Source organism: Lithobates pipiens, unplaced genomic scaffold (assembly GCF_037356315.1).
Source record: "Lithobates pipiens isolate NorthernLeopardFrog02 unplaced genomic scaffold, aLitPip1_a1.2 Scaffold_19, whole genome shotgun sequence".
NCBI classification, from domain to species: domain Eukaryota; kingdom Metazoa; phylum Chordata; class Amphibia; order Anura; family Ranidae; genus Lithobates; species Lithobates pipiens.
The window spans coordinates 42,626,367-42,651,534 of NW_027507764.1; the positions used below are offsets into that span (position 1 = coordinate 42,626,367).

A 25,168-nucleotide genomic window follows, 5' to 3' on the forward strand; every position below is an offset into this window, starting at 1 on the left:
CTTGCAATACACACAAAACTGAGCACATGGAGAGTGCCTCAAAGGCTCTGTTCTATCAGGAGATGGATTGGGGACGGTGGAAGAAGAGGAGGATCAGAGTAGACAGGATAAAACAGCCTTTTTACACAAAGCAGGGGATTAACCCCTTAGGCTCCACAAGCATGCTTTACTGCATATACAGGCTGATTTTACCGTTGTGGGTTTAGTAACACTTTAAAACAGCTGCAGGAGGGCATCAGTTCCTCTACATGCCCCTCCTGCCGCCTTCCTATCCCTGTCCTGCTGCCCTGGGCCCCTGTGTGCCCCCCCCCCCCCCACTGCTCCTGGGTTTACCCCGTCCACAGGCTGCTGCAGGGGATCTGTCAGATTTGAGAGTGGTGAAGGGGCCAGTAAATGTATCATTTGCCATCTCAATGAATAGTCCGTGATCGGTACAGATCTTTTCATTCATAGCTGAGGCATAGTAAACCGTTTACTATGCTTCAGGTTTATGAATGAATGGGAAGCTCTGTTCAGAGCTATGCCTGCTCATTCATTATGTGCAGCTGTGGCGTCAGAGAAAGGGACTGCTGGATCTGTGCTTAGTCCCTTTCTGTCTCAAAAGTGAGATGTCCAATGATATTTCACCAAAGCCCCCATAAAGGAGGTTCTGAGAAAAATATGTAAAATAAATAAATAATAATTTATGTTACATATACACATACACAAATTAAATACAAATGGTAAAAAAATAAATGAAAAAAACTACTGACACCAGTGGCGGAACTACCAGGGTGGCAAAGATCGCACTTGCAACTGGTCTCTGGCGCTCTGCCACTGTGGTGGGGGGGGGGACCCCAAGACGGCAGGAAGTTGGCCCACTGCAGGACGGTGCCAATGGGTCCCACGATGGGAGTAAAGGGCCCCGGGATCAGTGGGGGAGGGCCCCTTTATGGTTTCTTGCACCAGGTCCTAAAAGTTCCAGTTAAGCCCCTGCACTAAGCTGTGCATGCTTATATTCATAGGCTATATTCTCCTAGGATTACATTCTCTTAGGGTATGTTCTCTTATGATCAAACGTTCCTAGGGTATTTCCTCTTCTGATTGAACGTTCTTAGAGTATTTTTTAATCAATTATTCTTCAGGTATTTTCTCTTCAGATTGATTCTTCTTAGGATATGTTCTCTTCTGATCGAATGTTCTTAGGAGGAGATTTCCTCTGAGTGGAGCTTGTTTTAGGTGAAGTTCAGTTTTAAAAAGAGAAGTATGAGGTTTATTTAGATTCATACTTACCCGATGCTGCATCTGTCCCCCGGCACCTCTAACACCAAGAACAGAGCGATCGAACACCGCCGATCGCTCGGTCAGCAGCTCTTCCCTCCTCAATCACTGGAAGGATGGGCTGTGGAGGGGGAGGGAGCGACCGACTCAGGCTCTCAGCAGCTCGCTAAAAAGGCTGAGCCGGGTGTCGGTCCAGGGATCTGGGCTGATCACGACTCTACACTGCCTTGAAAAAGTATTCACACCCCTTAAAATTTTCCACATTTTGTGCGGTTACAACCAAAAATTTAAAAGTATTTTATTGGGATTTTATGTGATAGACCAACACAAAGTGGCACATAATTGTGAAGTGGAAGGAAAATGAAATCAAAGTGTGTTGTGCTTTTGAATTCAGAGTCAATACTTTTTAGAACCTCATTTCGCTGCAATTACAGCTGCAAGTCTTCCCAAAATAGCTCAAGCTCTTTTGCTTCCTCCTGCAGTGCTGCCAGCTTCTACTCTTCTTTCTCCCCCTGGCTGCACTGCAAGGGGAGTGGTTCTAGCACATGCGGCCGGGTCACCCCGTGTGCCCCTTTCCCCTGCAGAGCTGCTGGCTTCCCCTCTCTCATTGACAGCTGCTGCGGGCAAACAAGGGGATGTTTCAGGATGAATATGTCATTTAATGGCCCCTTCCTTTCCTGAATGAACACAGTGAGAGATCAGTACCAATCACTTCTGTGTCCATTCATCACCAAAGAAGCATAGTAAACCATGTTTACAATGCTTCAGTCTCTGAATGAGCAGGAAGCCTCAGTGTGCTTCCTATTCAATTATCTGTGCAGCTGAAGCTGCAGAGAAAGACTGATAAATCTATGTCCTCAGTCAGTTTCAGCTTGGGGGGAGTAGTGACCGTCAGGTAGGATGTATGAGGGCCCCCCCTGATTTCGAATTTCTAACAGAAGCCCTGCCTAAGGGTGACCTGTATTTGTCTAGTGCAGAAAAACACCAGTCACCCACACATAGTGTGATTGGCCCCTCAGGGTATTGTCTCTTGGAATCGAATATTCTGAGCATAGGCTACATCCAGTACTGCTTCGGTTCATCAGAGAGATCCATACAACAGCACTGAAAATAGTTAACACATTCTAATTGCATTCGATTTTCCAGCATTGGAACAAACAGGCTTCACTGAGCAAATGTTATATTCATCGTGAGAAAGAACAAGAATGTAAGAAAATAAAGGGCCCCTTCACACCAACCCGGGTCCGCTGCCGTGTGCTGAACCCATGGCATGCAGAACACACCGCAACGGGCGCATGCAGCATATTGGGCAGCCCACCAAACATTAGTGCGTTCAGTCAGCGAAGTCTTAAACTGCTTTGTGTGTAATAGCAATGTTAAAGTCTGTTCCCCCATTCATCAGAAGGAGGCAGAGGGGTGATAACATTTATAATCTCCAAAAGATATCAGTACTACAATAAAAATGATAAAACACTGATCCTAACGCTCAATGTGAAAAAATACCGCACAAAAGCTGCTGCTATAAAATCATACATAAAATCTTCAAAAATATGTACAAATACAATCTCAACCGTAGTTATAAAGAGTACTTTAGCATTAATAGCGCTATCATCTATTAACAAAATATGTGCACAAAATATATTAAATAATGATATATTTTGTATATCAATAAAATTAACACTAATAGGACCAATAATCCATTAAAAGCATCAAAGTCCAAAAGGTAAGATAAAAGTTCATGAAGTGAGTGAAGGGCTCCAGGAACCCTCAGGCGTATGGAAAATCCCTCACAGAGAATACACCCACACCATGCAGATGGAGAAAACCTCGTGCTCAACGTGACCCCCCTTTGGTTATGCACGTACCCCCTAGACCTAGAGGGTTAATCAGAGGCACTTCAAAAGATCTCACAACGTGCTGATCATATGGTAGTCATGGACTGCAAACACACGCCCGTCAGAGCAATACCCAGCCAGGTCATCCAGATATCTATTTCCTCTTAAGGATGAAAATTCACTCTCACAAGGACCTCACTTGTAATTTAATTTTGCTTATCGTCATGATCATGCAAAAAAACGAACAAGGAAAATTCCATAGTGTAAACGGGTTTAATTATTAAAATGGCTCTCCACACACAGTAAAATCTGCTTACATTGTAAACATATCACACTTGCATCAAGAGACACCATAAGTATCCAGCCGTGATCAGTTAAATCCCGGGATAACCTCCACTGACGCTTGGACACAGGACAGCTGCATAGACACGCCCCTACGCATTTCATAATCACATCTTCATCACACCCTCTGATGAACACGAACTTGAACTCCTGCGAAACGCGTAGGAGCGTGTCTTTGCAGCTATCCTGTGTCCAAGCGCCAGCGGAGGTTATCCCGGGAGTCACCGCTCTTGTCCATTAGCTGGCAAACACTGCGAGACATCAGTGAGCTTTAACTGATCACGGCTGGATACTTATGGTGTCTTTTGATGCAAGTGTGATATGTTTACAATGTAAGCAGATTTTACTGTGTGTGGAGTGCGGTTTTAATAATTAAACAGGTTTACACTATGGAATTTTCCTTGTTCATTTTTTTTTTTTTTTTGCATGACTATGATAAGCAAAATTAAATTACAAGTGAGATCCTTGTGAAAGCGAATTTTCATCCTTATGAGAAAATAGATGTCTGGATGACCTGGCTGGGTATTGATCTGACGGGCGTGTGTTTGCAGTCCACGACTACCATATGAGCAGCACGTTGTGAGATCTTTGAAGTGCCTTTGATTAACCCTTTAGGGCAGGTATATGCAATTAGCGGACCTCCAGCTGTTGCAGAGCTACAAGTCCCATGAGGCATAGCAAGACTCTGACAGCCACAAGCATGACATCCAGAGGCAGAGGCATGATGGGACTTGTAGTTTTGCAACAGCTGGAGGTCCGCTAATTGCATATCCCTGCTTTAGGGGGTAAGTGCATAACCAAAGGGGGTCACATTGAGCACAAGTTTTTCTCCATCTGCATGGTGTGTATTCTCTGCGAGGGATTTTCCATACGCCTGAGGGTTCCTGGAGCCCTTCACTCACTTTATGAACTTTTATCTTACCTTTGGGACTTTGATGTTTTTAATGGATTATTGGTCCTATTAGTGTTAATTTTATTGATATCATTATTTAATAAAGATTTTGCATATACATTTTTTGCACATATTTTGTTATTAGATGATAGCGCTGTTAATGCTAAAGTACTCTTTATAACTATGGTTGAGATTATAAATGTTCAAAAATATGCACAAATACATTTTATAAGATGAGATCCGTCCAATAAAAGGATACAAAGAACAGCAAAACCTGGTGATGTTTAATTGCCCCAATTAGACCGACGAGGGCGATCAGAAACAAGAGGATCCCGACAGCCACAGCCACACCGACCACACGGAAGCTGGAGATGAGGCCAAATCCGATTCCCCATGCTGCCACTCCAATCAGCAGGAGGCTGACCATCTACAAGAGAGAAGATAGAGGTCAGGGGGACATCCAATATCCTTCATGGTGGGTGTATACATTATATACAAGGGGAGGAAGAAAAAAAAAAAAAGAAAGAGGGAGAGGGGGAGGGAGAGAGCGCGAGAGAGAGAGAGAGCGCGAGAGAGCGCGCGAGAGAGCGCGCGAGAGCGCGCGAGAGAGCGCGAGAGAGAGAGCGCGAGAGAGCGAGCGCGAGAGAGCGAGCGCGAGAGAGCGAGCGCGAGAGAGAGAGCGCGAGAGAGAGAGCGCGAGAGAGAGAGCGCGAGAGAGAGAGCGCGCGCGAGAGAGCGCGAGAGAGAGCGCGAGAGAGAGCGCGAGAGAGAGAGAGCGCGCGCGAGAGAGCGAGAGCGAGAGCGAGCGAGAGAGCGAGAGAGCGAGAGAGGGAGAGAGAGAGAGAATAAAGGGGGGGGGATTGGGGTAGATAGGGGAAGGGGGGGGGGTAACAAAATGGGGATCACATAAATGGGGAAGAAAAAATAAAAATAAAAAATAAAGATAAGAAAAAGGAGATCCAACTATACAGAAAAAGAGGCACATACTTTACATAGACTGAAGCCATTACAACTGTACAGTGCTGAACATATTGAGGGAAATTATTAAGACTGGAGCAGCTGTGCCTGGCACCAAATAAACTTCTCTCTTTCATTTTCAAAGCTTCAATGAAAAAGCTGAAGATGGAAGCCGATTGGTTGTCATGCACAGCTGCTCCAGTTTTGATGAATTCCCCTCAATGTATGCAGATCACTCCTAATATCTCTGCCACGTTTAGGCTCTTTTTTTCCTTCTGCTTTATAATAATCTGATGTATCCTCTGTGCTCTGGGGTGTCTTTGTTCTGTCCTTCTCCAGTGCGGGGATTTTACTGGAGGCTCCTGATCTATATATATATAACAATTGCAACACAAGGCGAAGGGCCAGGAGAGGACAAGGGATCCTTGTACAAGTAGTGCTGGTTTTGAAGGATAAAACAAGGTGACTGTTAGTCGTGTCACCCAAGATGACGTCACGAGGAGGTACAGTGATCTCTGGGAGAGGCAACGCTGTAAATACCAGGAAGTGTTACATTTGCACATTACTCGGCACGCTGCACTTAACATGCAAAATAGACCTGAGCTATTACGTCCGTTTTACCCACATTCATAACATTCTAATAAAGCCACTTACAGCGGAGCTCCACTCAAAAGTGGAAGTTCTGCTTTAAGCGCTCCCCCCAAATAGGAAACATTTAGAATGTAATATTTTGGGGGGGAGCAGGTACCTCGTTTCGACAGGTACCTGCTCCCACTTCCGCTGTGGTCGCCTTGGTGGCTTGAACAGAAGTTCTCCTCTCCCTCCTTGCAATCTTCTGCGACAAGTCCCAGGCCCCAGAAAATTGCCCGACCAATTTGAAGGCACTGCTCAACTTGCACATGCACAGTGCACACCCAATTGTGAAGCTACAAGCCGTCACAGCTGGGTGCCCACGCCAGCGCCACGGAGAGGTGAGGGTTTAGGCGGCCACATCGCTGGACCGTGGGACAGAGTAGAGTGTATGTTTAGTACAGGTCAACAGCTACACTTTTTGTAGCTGCTTACTTTGTCTTGTAAACCTCAGACATGAAATCTGAACAAAGCATATCCCTCAATAGTGTATACTTGTCTCAATCCGGAGTACCAAGTGTCATTTCTGTCTGCTACTTCCTCCAGAGTGCCGCCCTGACAGCGGGGATGTGATGGATTTTCTTTCCCTGAAAAGCACATCCTTAAAGAGGAAGTAAACCCTTCCAAACAACTTGGACCTATAGGTAAGCCTAGATTAAGGCTTACCTGTAGGTCCAAGCAATATCTCCTAAACCTATATGGTTTAGGAGATATTTGCCCGAAAATGGGCACCGCTGTCTACGGCGCATGCGCCGTAGACAGCGGCGCGCATGCGCACTAAATGCGGCAAATCCAAGAATGGATTTGCCAAATTTGTCGACTCCCGTGCGCATGCGCGGGAGTGACGTCATCGCGGCCTCGCCGTATGACAGCGGCGGAGCTGCGAGGCGCGACTCCCGTGCGCATGCGCGGGAGTGACGTCATCGCGGCTTCGCCGCTGTCATTGGTCGGAGCTGCGAGACGCCACCAGCAAGATGGACGCGGCGGACTACAGGGATCAGCGGCGACTTCGCTGGCTCCTGTGTCAGGTAAGTGACACATAATGAGCTACTATGCGATGCATAGTAGTCCATTATGCTTTACCTTTGCAGGGAAAAAAAGAGGAAGTAAACCCATCAGGGTTTACTTCCTCTTTAAAGCCCCTTTCACACTTGTCAACCTGAAAGTTGCGTGAGCGATTTTGGCACAACTTGAAGCAATGCCAGGTCGCATAAAAGTCAGACCAAAGTAGTGCAGGGGCTACTTTGAAGTCGCCCAAATATGAATTGTACTCACTGAAAACCATGGAGTACGACTTGCCCTGCAACTTGGGACTAGAAAGTTGCATGATAAGTCGCACGAGTGTGAAAGGGGCCTTAGTGAAAGTACCTCAAGCAGTACACAAACACTGGCTAGGCGCACATTTAACTCTTTGGTAGCCCTAAATATTTAACCCTTTCCCAGCCAGTGTCATTAATACAGCGACAGTCCATATTTTTAGCACCGATCACTACATTAGTGTCACTGGTTCCCACAAAATGTCAGTTAGTGTCAGATTGTCCGCCACAATATCACAGTCCCACTATAAAAAAAAAAAAAAAAAAAAAAACTCAAAATCAATACAAAATTCCAGTATATGTCCCGAAGTTTGTAGACGCCAACGTTTGTGCAACCTAATCAATATACGCTTATTGGAATTTGGTTTTCCAAAAATATGTAGCAGAATACATATTGGCCTAAATTGATGAAGAAATTCGTTTTACTGGATATATATATATTTTTTTTGAAACAGAAAAAGTAAAAAAAGGTTTTTTCAAAATTAACACTTTTTTTTGTTCATAACGCAAAAAAGAAAACCTGCAGGAGGTGATCAAATATTATTACACAGGATTTATATAGCGCTGACAGTTTACGCAGCGCTTTACAACATTAGGGCAGACAGTACAATTACAATACAATTCAATACAGGGGGGGAATCAGAGGGCCCTGCTTGTTAGAGATTACAATCTAGGAGAATACCACCAAAAGAAAGTTCTATTTTGGGGGGGAAAAAAAAAGAAAAAAAAAACTTTTAGTCGGGTACTGTGTATCGGGTACCACGCAACTGTCAGTTAAAATGACGCAGGGCCATATTGCAAAAAATGGCCTGGTCAGGAAGGGGGCCGGGGGTAAATCTTCGAGGTCAAGTGGTTAAATATTTATTTGAGAAGAGGAGGAGGGAAGAAGGAGGAAGAAGTAAGAAGAAAGAGGGAAAAAAGAGGGAAAAGAGGGAAAAAAGAGGGAAAAGAGGGAAAAAAGAGGGAAAAGAGGGAAAAAAGAGGGAAAAGAGGGAAAAGAGGGAAAAGAGGGAAAAGAGGGAAAAGAGGGAAAAGAGGGAAAGAAGAAAAACACAGCGCTACCTATTAAAATAACAAATAGTAAATGTGAAGTAACACAAACCAGCAGCTAACATACAAACCAAGTCAAGTAGCAAAATATAACCCCAAAAAAATGTAGCGCTGGAATATCATAAAATGTGGAGAAAAACTAAATGTAAATCACTCCTAAACCCAATAAGTTTAGGAATGAAAAAGACCTACTTATTGACAGCATGCATAATACATGTTATGCTGCCCAATAGGAAAAAAGGAATAGGAATTATTTTGTGTGAAATATATAAAAGACAATCAATATGTGAACAAGTGATTAAATGTCCAACTGAAGCAAATGGTGCACAAAATAAAGTTCAAATATTCCGTTGACCCAAACCATGGAAAGCCTTCAATCAGCGGCCAGATATTTTCCAGAAAAAGGTAGGTACTTTTACCAGAGGTGGTGGACACAAAATACTATACAGTAAATGTGTTATACGAGCTTGTATAGGTTCCACAAGTCACAAATGATTCATGTACGCTGGATCGTAAGTCGTAAGTCCTCTCCGTTAGCCAACTTCTGGATCGATTCACCAGGGTGTGAGGCTCCACAAGTCACAACGAACTCCCAGCTGTATCTCAAAGGTTCCAATCCAAAGTAGCTCCGAAGGGGCTCACCATAAAAAGGAAAGTATGGACACAATGCCTCGCATAGTGAAGTTCCACCATTGAAGGTTTATTTATAAAAGATGCGAATTACATAAAAATGACATAAAAAAAAAAAAAATCACGTGATCCAATGAGTTAAATAAAAATATAAATGAGAAGCAATATGGGGAGCAAGAAACGCTATCCCTACACGTTTCGACCTCCAAGTCGTCTACTGGGGTATTGCTTGCATGTCAATAAGTAGGTATTTTTCATTACTAAACTTATTACGTTTAGGAGTGATTTACATTTAGTTTTTTTCCACATTTTATGATATTCCAGCACTACATTTTTTGGGTTATATTTTAAAAATTAATTTGCCTATTAATGAGGGAGGAACAAGAAAAAAAAAAAAAAAAAAAAAAAAACAGCTTTAACACTGTCTTCTAGTCTATACATATTTTCTAACCACATAAAACATACAATACTTCTAAAGCGCCCCCGCCGTGGACCTTCTGAATGCTCAGCCAGCCGTGTAGGACCTCTACTTTCATCTTTAGAATTGCGTTTTTTTTTTTAAGCAACATATCATTTACAAACACAATACACAAAGCTTCTCTATGTCCTCTGATAGATCTCCATGCAGCAATGTGCACACAGGGAACACAGAAGAGGAAATCACTGAGAACTGTTTGTTTCCTTCCTGATCCACGAGTGCCAGTGATGAGCGGAGGGGACGCTGTGTGACGGGAGAGGAAATCCCTTCCTAGAGGAATTCCAAGCCTTCCTCTGCAGGGAAACCAGGCGAGGTTCTGGAATGACCAGACCCTGGACATTGGAATCGGGATATACTGTACCCTAAGACCAGGGGTTCCCAGACTACGACTCGTGGGCCACATCCGGCCCCCTACAAGATTTTATCTGACCCACAGTTAGGGTCAGTGGCCAGGGCCAGGAATAAAAACTATCCCTGGAAATAAATTTCACACTTTCAATAGCATTAATATACCAGCCCAACAGCATAACATCATTATTTTCTTGTTCATAAAAGGGAAAACCATGCACTTTAAAGCACATTTGAAGAGTGTAATAACATTTCTGATAGAGATATGGTCAGAGGCCGCAGACATGGTACAGGAGAACGGACAGAGGCCGCAGACATGGTACAGGAGAACGGACAGAGGCCGCAGACATGGTACAGGAGAACGGACAGAGGCCACAGACATGGTACAGGAGAACGGACAGAGGCCGCAGACATGGTACAGGAGAACGGACAGAGGCCGCAGACATGGTACAGGAGAATGGACAGAGGCCGCAGACATGGTACAGGAGAACGGACAGAGGCCGCAGACATGGTACAGGAGAACGGACAGAGGCCGCAGACATAGTACAGGAGAACGGACAGAGGCCGCAGACATGGTACAGGGGATGGCATTACACTTATTTGTTAAATCCAAAGTTGAATTGTATGGGCATATTGTAAGGTGAGGGGTAACCCTAACTGGCAGCAATAAGAAATTAATTCAAAGTAGTAAAATACGTGTGCAACCAAGGCTAATATTTACTGCGAATAGTCTGGCTGTTCGCAGTGTTATAGCAAAGGATCAAGCCTGTCCTTCTGGACAATGGGGTCTTTTGTGCACTGGAAGCCACAGTTACAATCTCAGCCGGGGACAATGAAAGCAGATTGCAGTGGCAGCTAATCACAGGCTTCATTCACAAAGCTCCCGCTTCCCTGCCGGCTGCAAATATCACATTCCTGGGGAAAGCCACTTGACGAGAAGGTTGTGGGGCGACTGGGACACAGAAATATTGTGCTTGCTGTTCCCACAGTGTAGCTTCCCTTAATACAGATCTGAGACGTTTCCATATGCTCCGCTGTATGGCTAAGGCTAGGCTCACATCAAACAGGTGCGTCCGAGTTCACGCGCTTCTGTGCATTCACTCACGTTGAATGTAGGGCAGCCTAATGATTTCAATGGGCCGACACACATGCAAGAAACAAGGAAAAGAAGTCCTTAACTGTTTTCCTAAAAACGGGCCGCAACACGCACTTTGACACACGTGAAAACGTACACATTAACAGCACTGCCACGCATGTGCTAACAATTAGCCTAGGTTCACAAAAAAACATTATGTGCTTTCCCGGCCGTGCACAAAAATTGTGCTGTGTTTTGATTTGCTTAGTTCACCGTTACCAAATACCTACCTATGCAGATAAAGGGGCATCTGTAGGTAAACTGTGCAGCTCTCACTAAAGCTGAATAATGCCCTTGTGATATGTGTAGGTATTTTATGTACCTCATGAAGCCTGACTGAAATGCTCCCAAGACGTTGCCAAGTGAGGCCTAGTCATTACTGCTCATCTCCATCACAGAAGCGAGTTCTCAAATGCAAAGCTCAGAGCTACTGCGGCAAGGGAAAGAAAGTGCAGGTGAGGAAGTTTGAATCATAGAAAAAGCTGGCTCCTGTGATGGTGGAGGTGAGCAGTGAAGACTAGGCCTCACTTGGCAACATCCTTGCAACGTTCTGGGGGGTATTCTAGTCAGGCTTTGGGAGATGTATTTAAATTGCCTACACCTGTAGCAAGGGCATTATTCAGCTTTAGTCAGAGCTGCACAGTTTGTTTTTATCTACAAACATTCCTTACCTGCATAGGTAGCTTTTTTTGTAAAGGTGAACTAACCCTTTAACTACTTGCCGACCAACCGTTGTCATAATGCGGCAGGTCGGCATGATCCAGGGAACTGTAGCAGCTATAAGTTGTTCCCTTTAAGCGGGATAGCAGAAGGGCGCCGGCTGCACAGCGGGGGTTGCCGATACTCGTGACTGGCGCTTGCGATAACCGCTGGCCATGAGCGATCGCGGGCACCAGAGGCAGAACAGGGATGTGTGTGTACACATCGAGGAGAGAGGTCCTACTAGCTGGGAACCACGATCTCATCTCCTATAGTCAGTCCCACCCCCCCACAGTTAGAACACACACCTAGGGAACACAGTTAACCCCTTGATTGCCCTTTAGTGTCAACCCTGAGCACTGATCGCTGTATAATTGTCAATTGACTCAAATTTTTTGTCATTTTTATATATATATATATATATATATATATATATATATATATATATATATATATATATATATATATATATATATATATATATATATATATATATATATATATATATATATATATATATATATACACACACACATACACACACACATATACACATACACATACACATACACACACACACACACACAACCTCGTGTTTGTGACAGTTTCCAGGAGAACGGGTCTGTCTGTGTGCGTCCGGCTGGCGCAACGGACTTAAGGCTTATTTTCTTCTATACATTTGTAAGTGCATTTTTATATTTTTTATTTTGAGAAAAAAAGGGTTTTAAACTATTTGGAGCTTTATCTTCCTTTTATGGTTCCGATGTCCCTTCTTTTGAGTCCTTCTTTGGGCCTTTGAGGAATACGCTTGGGAACAGGCCTTCTTCCCAATCCCCACTGGAGTAGTGGAACTAGGAGGAAAGTGAGGACCTCCCTTTGGCCGGAAGTCATTCTTACAAGTCTCGTGTGACCCTCTGTAGTGGGGGGTCATGTTTTTCTGGTAAGCGGCAAATTTTTATCATATGTTGGTGGCGGATTGAACACTTACCTTCTCATTGGTTGTTTTTCCATGAATATGGTGCTTTAGTTTTGGAAGGACTTCATCTTCACACTTTATAACAATTGTTTTTGTGGTTTATGCATACAGACTCACTGTCTAAATACTGGAATGTTTTTGTTTTATTTTCTTTTATGCCGATAGAGGCCCACATAACGGAAATTTATGTTGTAAGGGTAAATTTTTATGTTTTTAAGTTTTCTATATGCGTTTTACACTATGCACACATGTTCACTAATTTATATATGGTTATTATACTGTGTTTTCAATTTTTATTTTTTGTGCACAAATCAGTTGTTTGCATAAGTTAAGCGTGGCTTTATATATATATATATACACACACACACACACACACACACACACACACATACACATACATACACACACACACACACACACACACACACACACACACACACACACACACACACTTTTAAAATAAAACAGATCTCCGCCATTACTAGTTTAAAAAAAATAAAATAAAATAGACGCTATAAAAAAAAACTTGTGTAAACCAATCAATTTATACACGTTTTGCAATTTTTATTACCAAAAAACATGTAGAAGAATACATATCTGCCTAAACTGAGGAAAAAAAATAAATAAAATAAAAAACTGGGGCCATTTAATAAATCAAAAAGTAAAAATATTGTGTTCATTTCAAAATGGTCACTTTTTCCTTTATAGCGCAAAAAAATAAAAACCGCAGAGATGATCAAATACCACAAAAAGAAAGCTCCATTTGTGGTGGAAGAAGGACGTCAATTATGTTTGGGTACAGCGCCGCACGACCGTGCAAAAATAGCCCGGTCATTGAGCAGCCAATTCTTCCGGGGCTGAATTAGTTAATGGGATCTCAAATGTGACTGACACTGCGTTTGTGGGCACCAAATCACATACTATTGCAGTACCATGCGGTTTGCTGTGGTGCATTCTGAACAAGTAGCTCTGTCACTACCTTTCCCACATTCCAATGCATTTTGAAGCTCATTCAAAAATGGGCTGCAAAACTGGACCACACAGGAACTCGCAGGAAATGCATGAAACGCACACATTCCGGTGTGGCCCCCCGTCCTACGGCTTCAAGCACAAGAGGGTCAAACAGTGTACATTTGAGTGTAATTTTCTGAGGCTAACTAACCCTTTAACGGATTGCATACAGCCCACCGTTGATATATTGCAGCAGGGAGGCCACTGTGCCAGATCACGCACCTATTATGCGATCTGACATGTCTGAAGCGCTCGCAATGCCACCGGCGATCTACTTCCGCTGTGACTGGACACAGCGGGAGCCATATCAGCGGGTCCAGGGGAGGCGATGTCCGCCGGGACCCACCAATCTTTCGAGAGATAGGCAGAACAGCGATCTGCCTATGTAAACAAGGCAGATCGCTGTTCTGTGAGAGGGGAATGTACTGATCCTGCGTTTCCGCTTATGAGGAACACAGATCTTTACCTTCCCCCAGTCAAATCACCTCCTCCACAGTTAGCAAGTACTCCCTAGGAACACATTTGATCACCCCTGATGTTAACCCCTTCCCTGCCAATTTGTTCTTTACAGCGATCAGTGCATATTTTTTTAGTACTGATCACTGCATTAGTGTCACTGGTCCCCAACAAGTGTCAATGTCCAATTTCTCTGCAGCAATATCGCAGTTCCACTGTAAGTCGCTGATCGCCACCATTACTAGTAAAAGAAAAAAATAAGGAAAAATATCCCACGGTTTGTAGACGCTATAACTTTTGCGCAAACCAATCAATATACAATTATTGGGATTTTTTTAACCAAAAATATGTAGTAAAATACATATTGGCCTAAATTGATGAAGAAATTGGCTTTTTTACTTTTTATTGGTTAGGTTTTAAAGCAGAAAGTAAAAGATGTTATTTTTTTCAAAATCGTAAATTTTTTGTTTATAGCGCAAGAAATAAAAACCTGCAGAGGTGATCAAATGCCATCAAAAGAAAGCTTTATTTGTGGGAAAAAAGGTCAATTTTATGTAGGTACAGGATGACCGCACAATTATCAGTGAAAGTAACAGTGCCATATCGCAAAAAAAGGGCCTGTCATGAAGAGACTGAAGTGGTTAAGCAGTTTCTAGGCCGCATCCTCAAAATGGCCTCCGTTCTGTGACAAAGGGTACACTTTGCAGTAGGTTCCAGCTGGTAAAAACCCTGCTGGGTCGATGGATATCAAATGGATAGAAAAACTTTTCAACTAAAAAAAAACCCCCGTTACAAGTCACAGAGATGGCAGATTTCATTGGGATTAAGCGAAAGGCCTGATAGATTGAAAATTCCTGAACCCACCGGTAACACGGCAACCCTCACAATATTCCCTCAATATGCCCCCCACCTGTCCAGGCTGTGGAGAAAAAGACACAGCAACTTAACCTCCTGTCAGAGGGATTTGTGAATGGGTGACTGAATCCCTCTCACAGGCAGCAGCAATGGCTGAATAACAAATGGCGTCTCCATGGAAACAAGTGCGTGGATGTCTACACACATGGAGGATCAGGCAGCAGTGCTGTGATGATGGTGTACAGATAGGAGTAAATAGGAAGTACATACATATAGGGTATACAATCACACAAATATTATATTTATATTATTACACACATACATAATTTTGTATGTATATATGCGTGTGTGGGATAGAGATAAATTTATATATATATATATATATATATATATATATATATATATATATATATATATATATATATATATATATATATATATATATATATACACACATATATATACATATATATACACACACACACACACACACACACATTATATATACACATACATATATATAACACATCAGCCATTACATTGTGTCCACTCACAGGTTAAGTGATTGACGACTTTCACACTGGGGCGGGGGGACGTTGGTGGTAAAGCGCCACTAATTTTAGTGGCAATTTACAGATTTTTATCCCCCACTAGCGGTCGGATACAGGGTTAATAGCGGCCGCAAGTCGGTGCTTCAGCAGCAGTGCCCATTGATTCCAATGGCAGGGGTGGTGGAGGTGCGATGTACACACCGCTCCTCCACTGCCCGAAAGATGCTGCTTGCAAGACCTTTTCTAACGTCCCGCAGGCGCACCACCCCAGTGTGAAAGCACTCGGGCTCTCACACTGGGGCTGCAGGGGAGCCATTTTTCAGGAGCTATTTTTAGCCCAAAAGCGCCTGAAAAACACCCCCAGCCTGAAAAGGGGTCTTATTATAATGACATAGGAAGGTTGGTGAGAGATATTAAGCAGCAAGTAAACATTGTCCCTGAAATTGATGTGTTGAAAAGCAAAAAAACAATGACATCACAGTTTGTTGGTGTATACAGGTTTGTAGCTGCCCACGCTGACCCGTGTCCACAGCCAAAACCACCTACAATGGGCATGTGAGCATCAGAACTGGCTCACAATTTCTGACTGAGGGAAGGAAGTTCTCACCCACGATTTGATGGCACATGGCCCCATCCATCGTCCCTTTGATGTGGTGAACTTGTGCTGTCCCCTTAGCAGAAAAACAGCCCCAAAGCATAATGTTTCCACCTCCCTGTTTGAAGGTGGGGATGGTGTTATTTGGGGGTCATAGGCAGCATTCCTCTTCCTCCAAACACGGAAAGTTGAGTTGATGCCAAAGAGCGCTATTTTGGTCTCATCCGACCACAACACTTTCACCCAGTTCTCCTCTGAATCATTTAGATGTTCATTACCAAACTTACACGTGCTTTCTTGAGATGGGGGACCTTGTAGGTACAGGATGACCGCACAATTATCAGTGAAAGTAACACAGTGCCATATCGCAAAACAACGGCCTTGTCATGAAGGGACTGAAGTGGTTAAGCAGTTTCTAGGCCGCATCCTCAAAATGGCCTCCGTTCTGTGACAAAGGGTACACTTTGCAGTGGGTTCCAGCTGGTATATATTTAGATGTTAGATGTTTAGATTTAGATGTTCATTACCAAACTTACACGTGCTTTCTTGAGATGAGGGACCTTGCAGGCGCTGCAGGATTTCAGTCCATCACAGCGTAGTGTGTTATCAATTGTTTTCTTGGCGACTATGATCCCAACTGCCTTGAGGTCATTGACAAGATTCTCCCGTGTAGTTCTGGGCCGTTTCCTTACAGTTCTCATGATCATTTAAACTTCTCAAGGCGAGATCTTGCATGGCGCCCCAGACCGAGGGAGATTAAAGCCTCGCACACACGATCGGATTTTCGGGCGTGTGCCAGGATCTTGTCTTACATACAAACGACACACTGCAGTCGGCCAACAAACACGAACGTAGTGAAGTACTACAAGGAATTTCAGCTCGAGCGCCACCCCTCTGCTAATGTCGTGTTTGGTAAGCACTGATTCAGAGAACGCGTGTTTGTACTTTCAACTTGTGTGACGGACTTGTGTACAGACGATAGGAAAGCCTAACAGACCGCTGTCCGCGGAAAATTTACTAGCCTGCCATCCAATTTTTGTTGGCCGAAAGCTGGACAACAATTGCCTGAGGGAGTGTACTAATGGTCAGATTTTAGAATAGTCTGTCATCACACAATTCCCTGCGGGAAATCCGATCTGCAAGAGTCTTACCAGTTATTTTGGGTTTCTTCCATATTGAACAATCACACCAACTGTTGTCACCCTCTCACCAAACTGCTTGGTCGATGGTCTTGAAGCCCATTCTAGCCTTGTGTAGGTCTACAGTCTTGTCCCTGACATCCTTCGGACAGGTGACTTTTGTACAGGTAACAATCTGAGATTAGGAGCACTCTCTTTGAGAGTGCTCCTAATCTCAGCTCCTTACCTGTATAGAAGACACCTGGGAGCCAGAAATCTTGCTGATTGATAGGGGATCAAATACTTATTTCACTCATTAAAATCAATTCCAAACTTTTTTGAAATACCTTTTCCTGGATATTTTTGTTGTTTTTCTGTCTCGCACTGTTAAAATAAGCCGACCATTAAAAATTATAGACTGATCATTTGTCAGTGGGCAAATGTACAAAATCAGCAGGGGATCAAATAGTTTTTTTCCCCCTCACGGTATACATATACACACACACAGTATATAATCTCAATTAAAATGAAGTGACAAAAGGCGAGAATTTAAATTCACACCACTGGAGAGCAGTCACATGACGCACGCCTGCAGGGAACACTTAGCTGTGAACACATGACACCAACCCATGACAATGTGCATAATGCAGGCAGCCTTTCAGCAGAGTGCGTGGCAGAGGTACAGAAGATGGTGTATTGTTTCTCTCTGCCTATCAGATGTCTCTCACAGTGTTTTTCCATGCCGCTCCATAGCAGTTAAAGGTGCGTGACACAAAAAACATGGAAGCAGGAGTTTAACTACCAAGAAAAGGATTGCAAAAAAACAAAACAAACACACATGAATCAATAAGTAACAGGGATGAGCCAAACTACCCTAGGATTGGTTCGTGAAGGCTTCTGCAAACTTCAGACCTGAACCCCCAAAATGCTCAATTTCTGGGAAAGGGGGCTTTGAGGTCAAGCTTGGAGGGGTGGTTTGTGGGGGGGTGAAGAAGCCTCTGTGCACTGAACTAAGCCCCCATTCACCCCTGTGCGTAAAAAAGAAAAAAAAAAAAAAAAAAAAAAAAAAAATGATCGGGTCAGATGGCAGACATGGAAAAAAAAATTAAAAAATAAAAAATAAAAAAAGACAAAAAAAAAAAAAAACACGAGAGCAGGCTGTGTCTGTGTGCGGTCTGCATAAGCAGAGCCGACATGGACCAGTCATCCGCCTGCTCAGTGGGGATCAGCTGACAGATTCTCCTCCGCCCCCGTCGAGGAAAAGCGGACTCCAACAGAGCCCGCCCCGTGCAGAAGGGGCTGAATGGATCGCCAACTGCAGAGCTCGATAGGGGTATAATTGCAACCATGGGCACGGAAGGTCTACACCCCCAGCCCCTAGAGCAAAAGGGCAACCAGTTCAGGAGCGGTATAAAACATGGTTCAACCATGGGGTCTTACTGTTCCTAAATCGCAATTGTAAATGAGCCCTTAAAGATAATCTACCATCTCTTTCATTGCAAGAATGACAAACTGCAGTTTTATCTAAAGCTAGGGGTGAGCTGGGCAGGGTGGCGATTGCCTCCCAGGGCGCCCTAACTTATGTTCAAAATGTCCAGAGGCCGCCGCTGCCCGCTACCATTTTTTTTTCTGGTCTAGAAAGTTGGGCCGGGGGCACGGCTGCGGCAGCCAACTAGCTGTTGCATCCTGGGAGCTGTAGTCCACGCTCAAGCTCCAGGTGGGTGTAAAACAGAGCTGTGCAGAGGAAACTACAACTCCCGGAGAATGAAGTCTTGGAAGCAGGCAGAGGCAGAGCGTGCCAGGCTCAGGCTGCGGGGTTGGGCGTTTGCTGCAACTTGACCCCAGGACCATCACCTCCCCCCCCCCCAGGAGGCCGTGGTGTGCAAGGACCTGCTGAGCTGAGATGAGACCCCGACACCCCCATCCTCTTAACCCCCCCCCCCCCCCCATGCGCCCCATGTAACCTGCCCAAGTGAATATGCTGCATTGATGGGCACTGGTAAGGCTGCATTGAAAACCCAGGTGGGCATGGATGATGAGCCGATTCAGTGGTTCAATGGGCCACTTGACTGGACTTGCCCCCCCCACGACTAAGGCTCTCCCATCTACAGCTCTGAGCTCAGACAGGGAAAAAAAATAAAAAAATCACATGGCCTCTGACAACCAATCATTACTGCTAGGAGACTATTGCTTTCAATCACTGGTAAGGTAAGAGAATCAATAAGGCTTCAAGCACTTACAACCTAAAGGTAAGCAATACATTTAGGACCACACCTGATAAGGCTGTTTATAGACAAAGAACTCGCTCACGTGTATACATAAAAAAAAAAAAAAAAAAAAAAAAAAAAAAAGTCAATAGACTACAGCTTCCTTTTAACGTGTTACATTTAGTAACCTTTAGCATAATGAAAGGAAAAGCTGAATGCTACAGGATTCAAGCATTGTAAATATACTTCATCAAAGCTCAACTCCAGGCACAAGAACGTAAAATATATTCCTTAATAGCCACAAAATATATAAATCCACTTTGTGTTTGCGCCAACAACCATTGCATACCCAGGTATTACCTTGTGAAAGTAGCAGTGACATCCTCGCTGCACTGTACCTAGCCTGTACACAGAGCAGAACTGTGGAAGGGACCCAACAGGCTCCACCCACAACAGGCTGCTTGCCCCCTTCTTGGTGTATCGTTACGGAGGAGTGCGGGGTGTAACAAGATGGCGGTGACAGAACATCACTTCCGTTACGAATTCTGACGGGTCGCCATAACCGACAGAACACCTGCAGAAAACTACAGGGGGGGGCAGAGACAAGACCAGTCCCCATGTACAAGGTGAGAGCGCAGCAGTGAGCGGTCTTTATTACAGCAAGCTCCTGTACGGTGTAAAAAAAAACAAAAAAAAACAAAACACACACACACACACACACACCATGCATGGGGGGGTTGTATCTGGGGGAGAGGGGTCCTAAGCCCAGAGTTGTGCTTTAGGTTGGATTCACACCTATGCATTTTTAGTGCTATTTGCAGGTTTGCAGCACAGCCCATTTAACATGGTTTCCTATGGAACACGTTCTGTAGTGCAAATCTGCAAAATGCAAAAAAGCACTAAAAATGCATAGGTAAAGTCGGGTGGATCTGCACCCCAGGCCATGGAAGTCCTGGGGGCTGGTCTGGAGGATTCAGAACAGGTTTTTGGACTAGAACCCTGAAACAAGTGACACCCGCACCTTAAGTACCCTCTCCCAGAAGTCACAGCAAGAGTGACACTCCCACTGGGCTGGTTCCGAGACAAAGTAACCTTAATGCACCAAACTAGACTGTTTCCATGCCTGCTGCAAGTGACAGCGCCACCTATGGCTAGGCAGAACACCCAGCAGTCCAGTCAGACTGATGCCGAGGTCAAAATTTAGAATAATCAAACCCAAACAAAACTGCGGTTTGAGGGTAACATTAAATTTCAAAAACACATAGTGCGTGCTCTTCAGGAGCCAGCGCTACAACAGTATATACAGTATATCTCTTCTGTCTGTTATTCTCAGAGTGCTCCCTAACCATATAGTTGGTTATTTATATTTACTTCTGCATATAGATATTTAAGAATAAATTGCCTTTTTTAACTTTACATATTAAAGAGTTTACTTCCTCTTTCATTCCCTGCAAAGGTAAAGCATAATGGACTACTATGCATCGCATAGTAGCCCCATTATGTGTCACTTACCTGACACAGGAGCCAACGATGTCACCGCTGTCCCCTGTAGTCCGGCGCATCCATCTTCTCGGTGGGTCTCGCCGCTTCACAGCTGTCATTCGGCATGCACACGGGAGCCGCCACGCGCGGCATATCACCGTTGACGGGTGCCGCACTCAGTGTGCCTGCACGCTGCTGTCTACGGCGCATGCGCCATAGACAGCGGTGCCTGTCTTTCGGCAAATATCTCCTAAAACGTGTAGGTTTAGGAGATATTTCTTGGACCTACAGGTAAGCCTTAAAGTGGTTGTATGGTCAATTTTTTAACTTTTACCTACAGGAAAGCCTATAATAAGGCTTACCTGTAGGTAAAAAAAATATCTCCTAAACCTGTACAGTTTAGGAGATATTCCCCTCGGTATGCGCCGCTGACTGCAGCGGCGCATGCGCACAAGGGGGTTCTCGCCATGAAAATCCGGCAGCGCTCGTCCGGCCGGACTGAAATCTCCCGCGCGCATGTGACGATATCGCGGCTCCGGCCACTCACAGCGCCGGAGCCGCGATACCCGGAAGAGACGCCGAGGGAGCATGTCAGCTCCCTCGGTGTGGATCGGGCCAGATGTCGGGGCCTCGTTCTAAGGTAAGTATTTCATAATGAGCTAGTATGTGGTGCATACTAGCTCATTATGCCTTTTGCTTTGCAGGTTTAAAAAAAAAAAAAAAAAAAAAAAATAAAAATAAAAAAATTGCAGGTTTACTACCGCCTTAATCTAGGCTTACCTGTAGGGCAAAGTGTGTTGTAAGGGTTTACAACCACTTTAACTAAATTATACACTACACTTTAAGATTATTAACCAATTAATCAAAAATAAAATAAAATTGGCCAACCAAATCGATTATTAAAATAATTGTTAGTTGCAACCCTAGTCTGAAGCGTAATTTACATCAGGTGACAGGTTCACTTCATAACAAGTCTGTGACCCTTCATATCAGACTTCGCTCCATCGCCACACTTTCTGCTGACACATTCCGCACACAGCCAGCTCATACATCAGCGATAATCACACCGCGGCCACACCACTGGAGGCTGTGCTGCCCTTTGCACAGCTCTTCATTTTTATACTTGAGCATTTCTAAATCGGGTTCACAAGACTCGGGCCAAGGCGTCCTCCAAGAATAGATTTCAGTAAGAAATATCTGTCCTTAGAAATGCAGGACATCTACAACCCCGCATTTTTGGTGGGGATCTAATGCAAGCACATGAACACATTTACATCTTTAGAGATAAAATCTATGCAGATATTCATTCCTAGCCCCCCCCCCCCCCCCCAAAAACACAAATCCCTTAACGAGACCGTTAATAGGTCCAAAACCATTACAGAGGAAGGAAATGGGGTGGAGGATTTGGGCAATAATGGGTGGTGATGTGGTTGGGCGCTTGTGAAAACCATGGTGCCCTGGGGCAGACGTAGCCCTGTTTATAGCGATGGCCCTTACCCAATAAATCTTGCTGAACTTTCAACTGTCAAGAACGCGGTGACGTACAAAACTACGAGGAGCTGAGAAAATGAAGTTCAATGCCTCCGAGCATGCGTCGAATTGTTTCCGAGCATGCGTAGGAATTGCTACAGACGATCAGAACTTTTTTCCGACCGAAAAATAGAGAACCTGCTCTCAATCTTTTGCTGGCTGGAATTTGGCCAGCAAAAGTCCGATGGAGCATACACACGATCGCATTTTCCGACCTAAAGCTCTCATCGGTCTTCTGCTGGCCAAATTTCCGATCCCGTGTACACGGAATTAGAACATGCTGCATTTTTTCTGTACTGGAACGCAGTAAAAATGCATCAAAACACACTGAGCCCCTAGTATAGTGTGAAAAAAGCACCTGGAATGCATTCGAAAACGCGTCAAACACACATCCGGAACAGATCTGGAGTGCGTTTTTGTGTTGTGAACCGGCCCTTACCACGAATGGTGGCGGCAGCAGCACCTGAGAACTGATCTGAAAATCAGCTGGGAGTGCCAACAGTGCTGGATGCCTGGACAGGCTAAAGCCCCATACACACTATCAGATTGCTGAGTTTTTCCTTCAGATTTACCAAAACCATATAATATGAGGACAAACCTTAGGAGTTTCAATGTGTATGCAATCAGGCAGGCCCTTCTACTACATGGTTTTGGTAAATCTGAAGGAAAAACTCTGCAGATAATCTGATAGTGTGTATGGGGCTTAAGTGTCCTTATATTAAAAAAGTCAGCAGTAACAGGATTTGTAGCCAATGACATTTTTTAAATTTTATTGGGGGGGGGGGGGGGGGGGGGGCAAAACACTGCTTTAACGCTAAACTGATGACTTTTAGGAGCTTTACCAGCGTCACCTATGGAACATATAGGGTACCGAAGCTTGTCGCAATTTCAAGGGGGCGTGCAATTTTAAGGCTTGAGATGTTGGGTAACACTTTATTAAACAAAATCTCATCTTTTTATTTATTTTTTGTGGAAAATCTAAAAGTGTAATCTATTGTATTTGTGTGCCCTAAAACCAAGTTTTGTCCATCTTTCTTTTTGGAAAATTTGCACTTTATAAACTGTGGCACAAATATGCGTTTAAAAAGATAAAAAATAAAAACAAATTGGCACTACCACCATTTTATTCAACTGGGTCTCGGCTTTTAGAAAATATATGAAATCGAACAAAAAGCAACAAATATGGCAGAAAAATAGCAGCAAGACTAAAGCCTTGTACACACAGGCAGAATGTCAGAAGACAAAAAAAAAAAAAAAAAGAAGAAAAAAAACGTCTGACATTCTACCCATGTGTATGTCGGTCTGTCTGACAGAAGCCGGCTTGCCATGCATGCTGGAAAACCAGAAGCTGACCGACTCCCGATCATCGCACTCAGCATGAAATCCCGCCAAACTAATCTATTAGGACATTAATGGTAAAATTCCATTAAAATCCTAATAGATTCATTTGGAGGGGTTTCATTAGAATTGTAAAAAATAGATGATGTTTGGGGGTTAACTAATCTTCAGGCCTAAAATGACATTTTCGTTTATACACATGCAGCAAAAGAACAAAAAAATAAAAAATAAAAAAACAGCACTGGCGGCAACATTTTTATTTCCCATGCTGCATATATCCAGCACTCAGCAGGTTGTACATTTCTGTAGGGGGCAAAAAAAAAATAAAAAATTATTTAGATTTAATCTACTTTTTAATTCTACTGTAGATTAGATTTTATACCACTTCAGCTGCAGAAGGATTTTCTCTTAATGACCAGGCTATTTTTTTTTTCGATACGGCACTGCGTTGCTTTAACTGACAATTGCGCAGTCGTGCGACGCTGTAGCCATACAAAATGTATGTCTCTCTCCCCCCCCCCCCCCACAAATAGAGAGATTTCTTTTGGTGGTATATTTTTATTTTTTGCGCTATAAACAAAAAATAAATAAAAATGCAGACAAATTTAAAAAGAAAAACAATATCTTTTACTTGCTGCAAAAAAATAAAAAATAAAAATAAAATAAATAAATCAAATCACAGTAATCACAATGATTGGTTTGCGCAAATTATAAATTTAATAATAATTATACAATCAATCAATTGTATAAAATTGTTTAATTATACTATTGATTGTAGGATTTCATTAGATTGTAGGGATGGAGCTGCAGATCATTCCAACTGGGGTTCGCTATTAAACTATAAATAAAGCACGGGTTCTCCGGTGACATGGATGGACTTCACAGCACTGATCTGGAGGCTAAACTCCAACATGTATAAAAAGGAGGTCAGACCGACTACCAACAATCTGATTACAGAGGGTTTAATATCTCTGCCATTCATTTACTCATAAAACGTAATCAGAAATCTACCTGTGAGAGCAGAAGCTGCATCAAAGGGCCTACTGTGATGATTATTATGTTAACCTTTTTTGCTGCCAGAGTCCCTCCCCCCCCCCCCCCCTAATTTTTGTTAAAATGCACATTTTGGGCCTGAAGATTACTTTAAACCCCCAAAATATTACTGAAGGCTGTAATTTTTTTATGTTGCACTTTATTAATGCAAACAGTTTGTCAAGCCCCTATTTTCATGAAAGAATACGAATAAGTTAGATTTTAGTGCACACAATACTATAGATTACCCATTCTATCGGTAAAATATAAAAGAAGAGGTTGTCCCGAGTAAAGGGATGCCAAACATGTCAAACCTTAAAATGGAATTAAACCCCAAACCAAAAATGTAATATATTGCAGATTACCAATCGGATGTGGTGGCTGCATTTGTTTTTTTTGTTTTGTTTTTCTTTTTAAGTTCCGCCATCCCCTTCCCTCTGTTTTC

The 25,168-nt window shown here is 43.5% G+C and overlaps 1 protein-coding gene across 1 annotated transcript in view; it reads right to left on the reverse strand.

Moving 5' to 3' along the window:
* Positions 1-4,780, reverse strand: part of TSPAN13 (tetraspanin 13) — a 26,265-nt gene extending 21,485 nt beyond the window's left edge. Inside the window, exon 1 of the mRNA XM_077490684.1 lies at positions 4,589-4,780. Within this exon, the coding sequence (XP_077346810.1) occupies positions 4,589-4,756 (168 nt within the window). The 5' untranslated portion in view covers positions 4,757-4,780. The remainder of the gene's footprint in view (positions 1-4,588) is intronic.
* Positions 4,781-25,168: the final 20,388 nt, after the last annotated feature.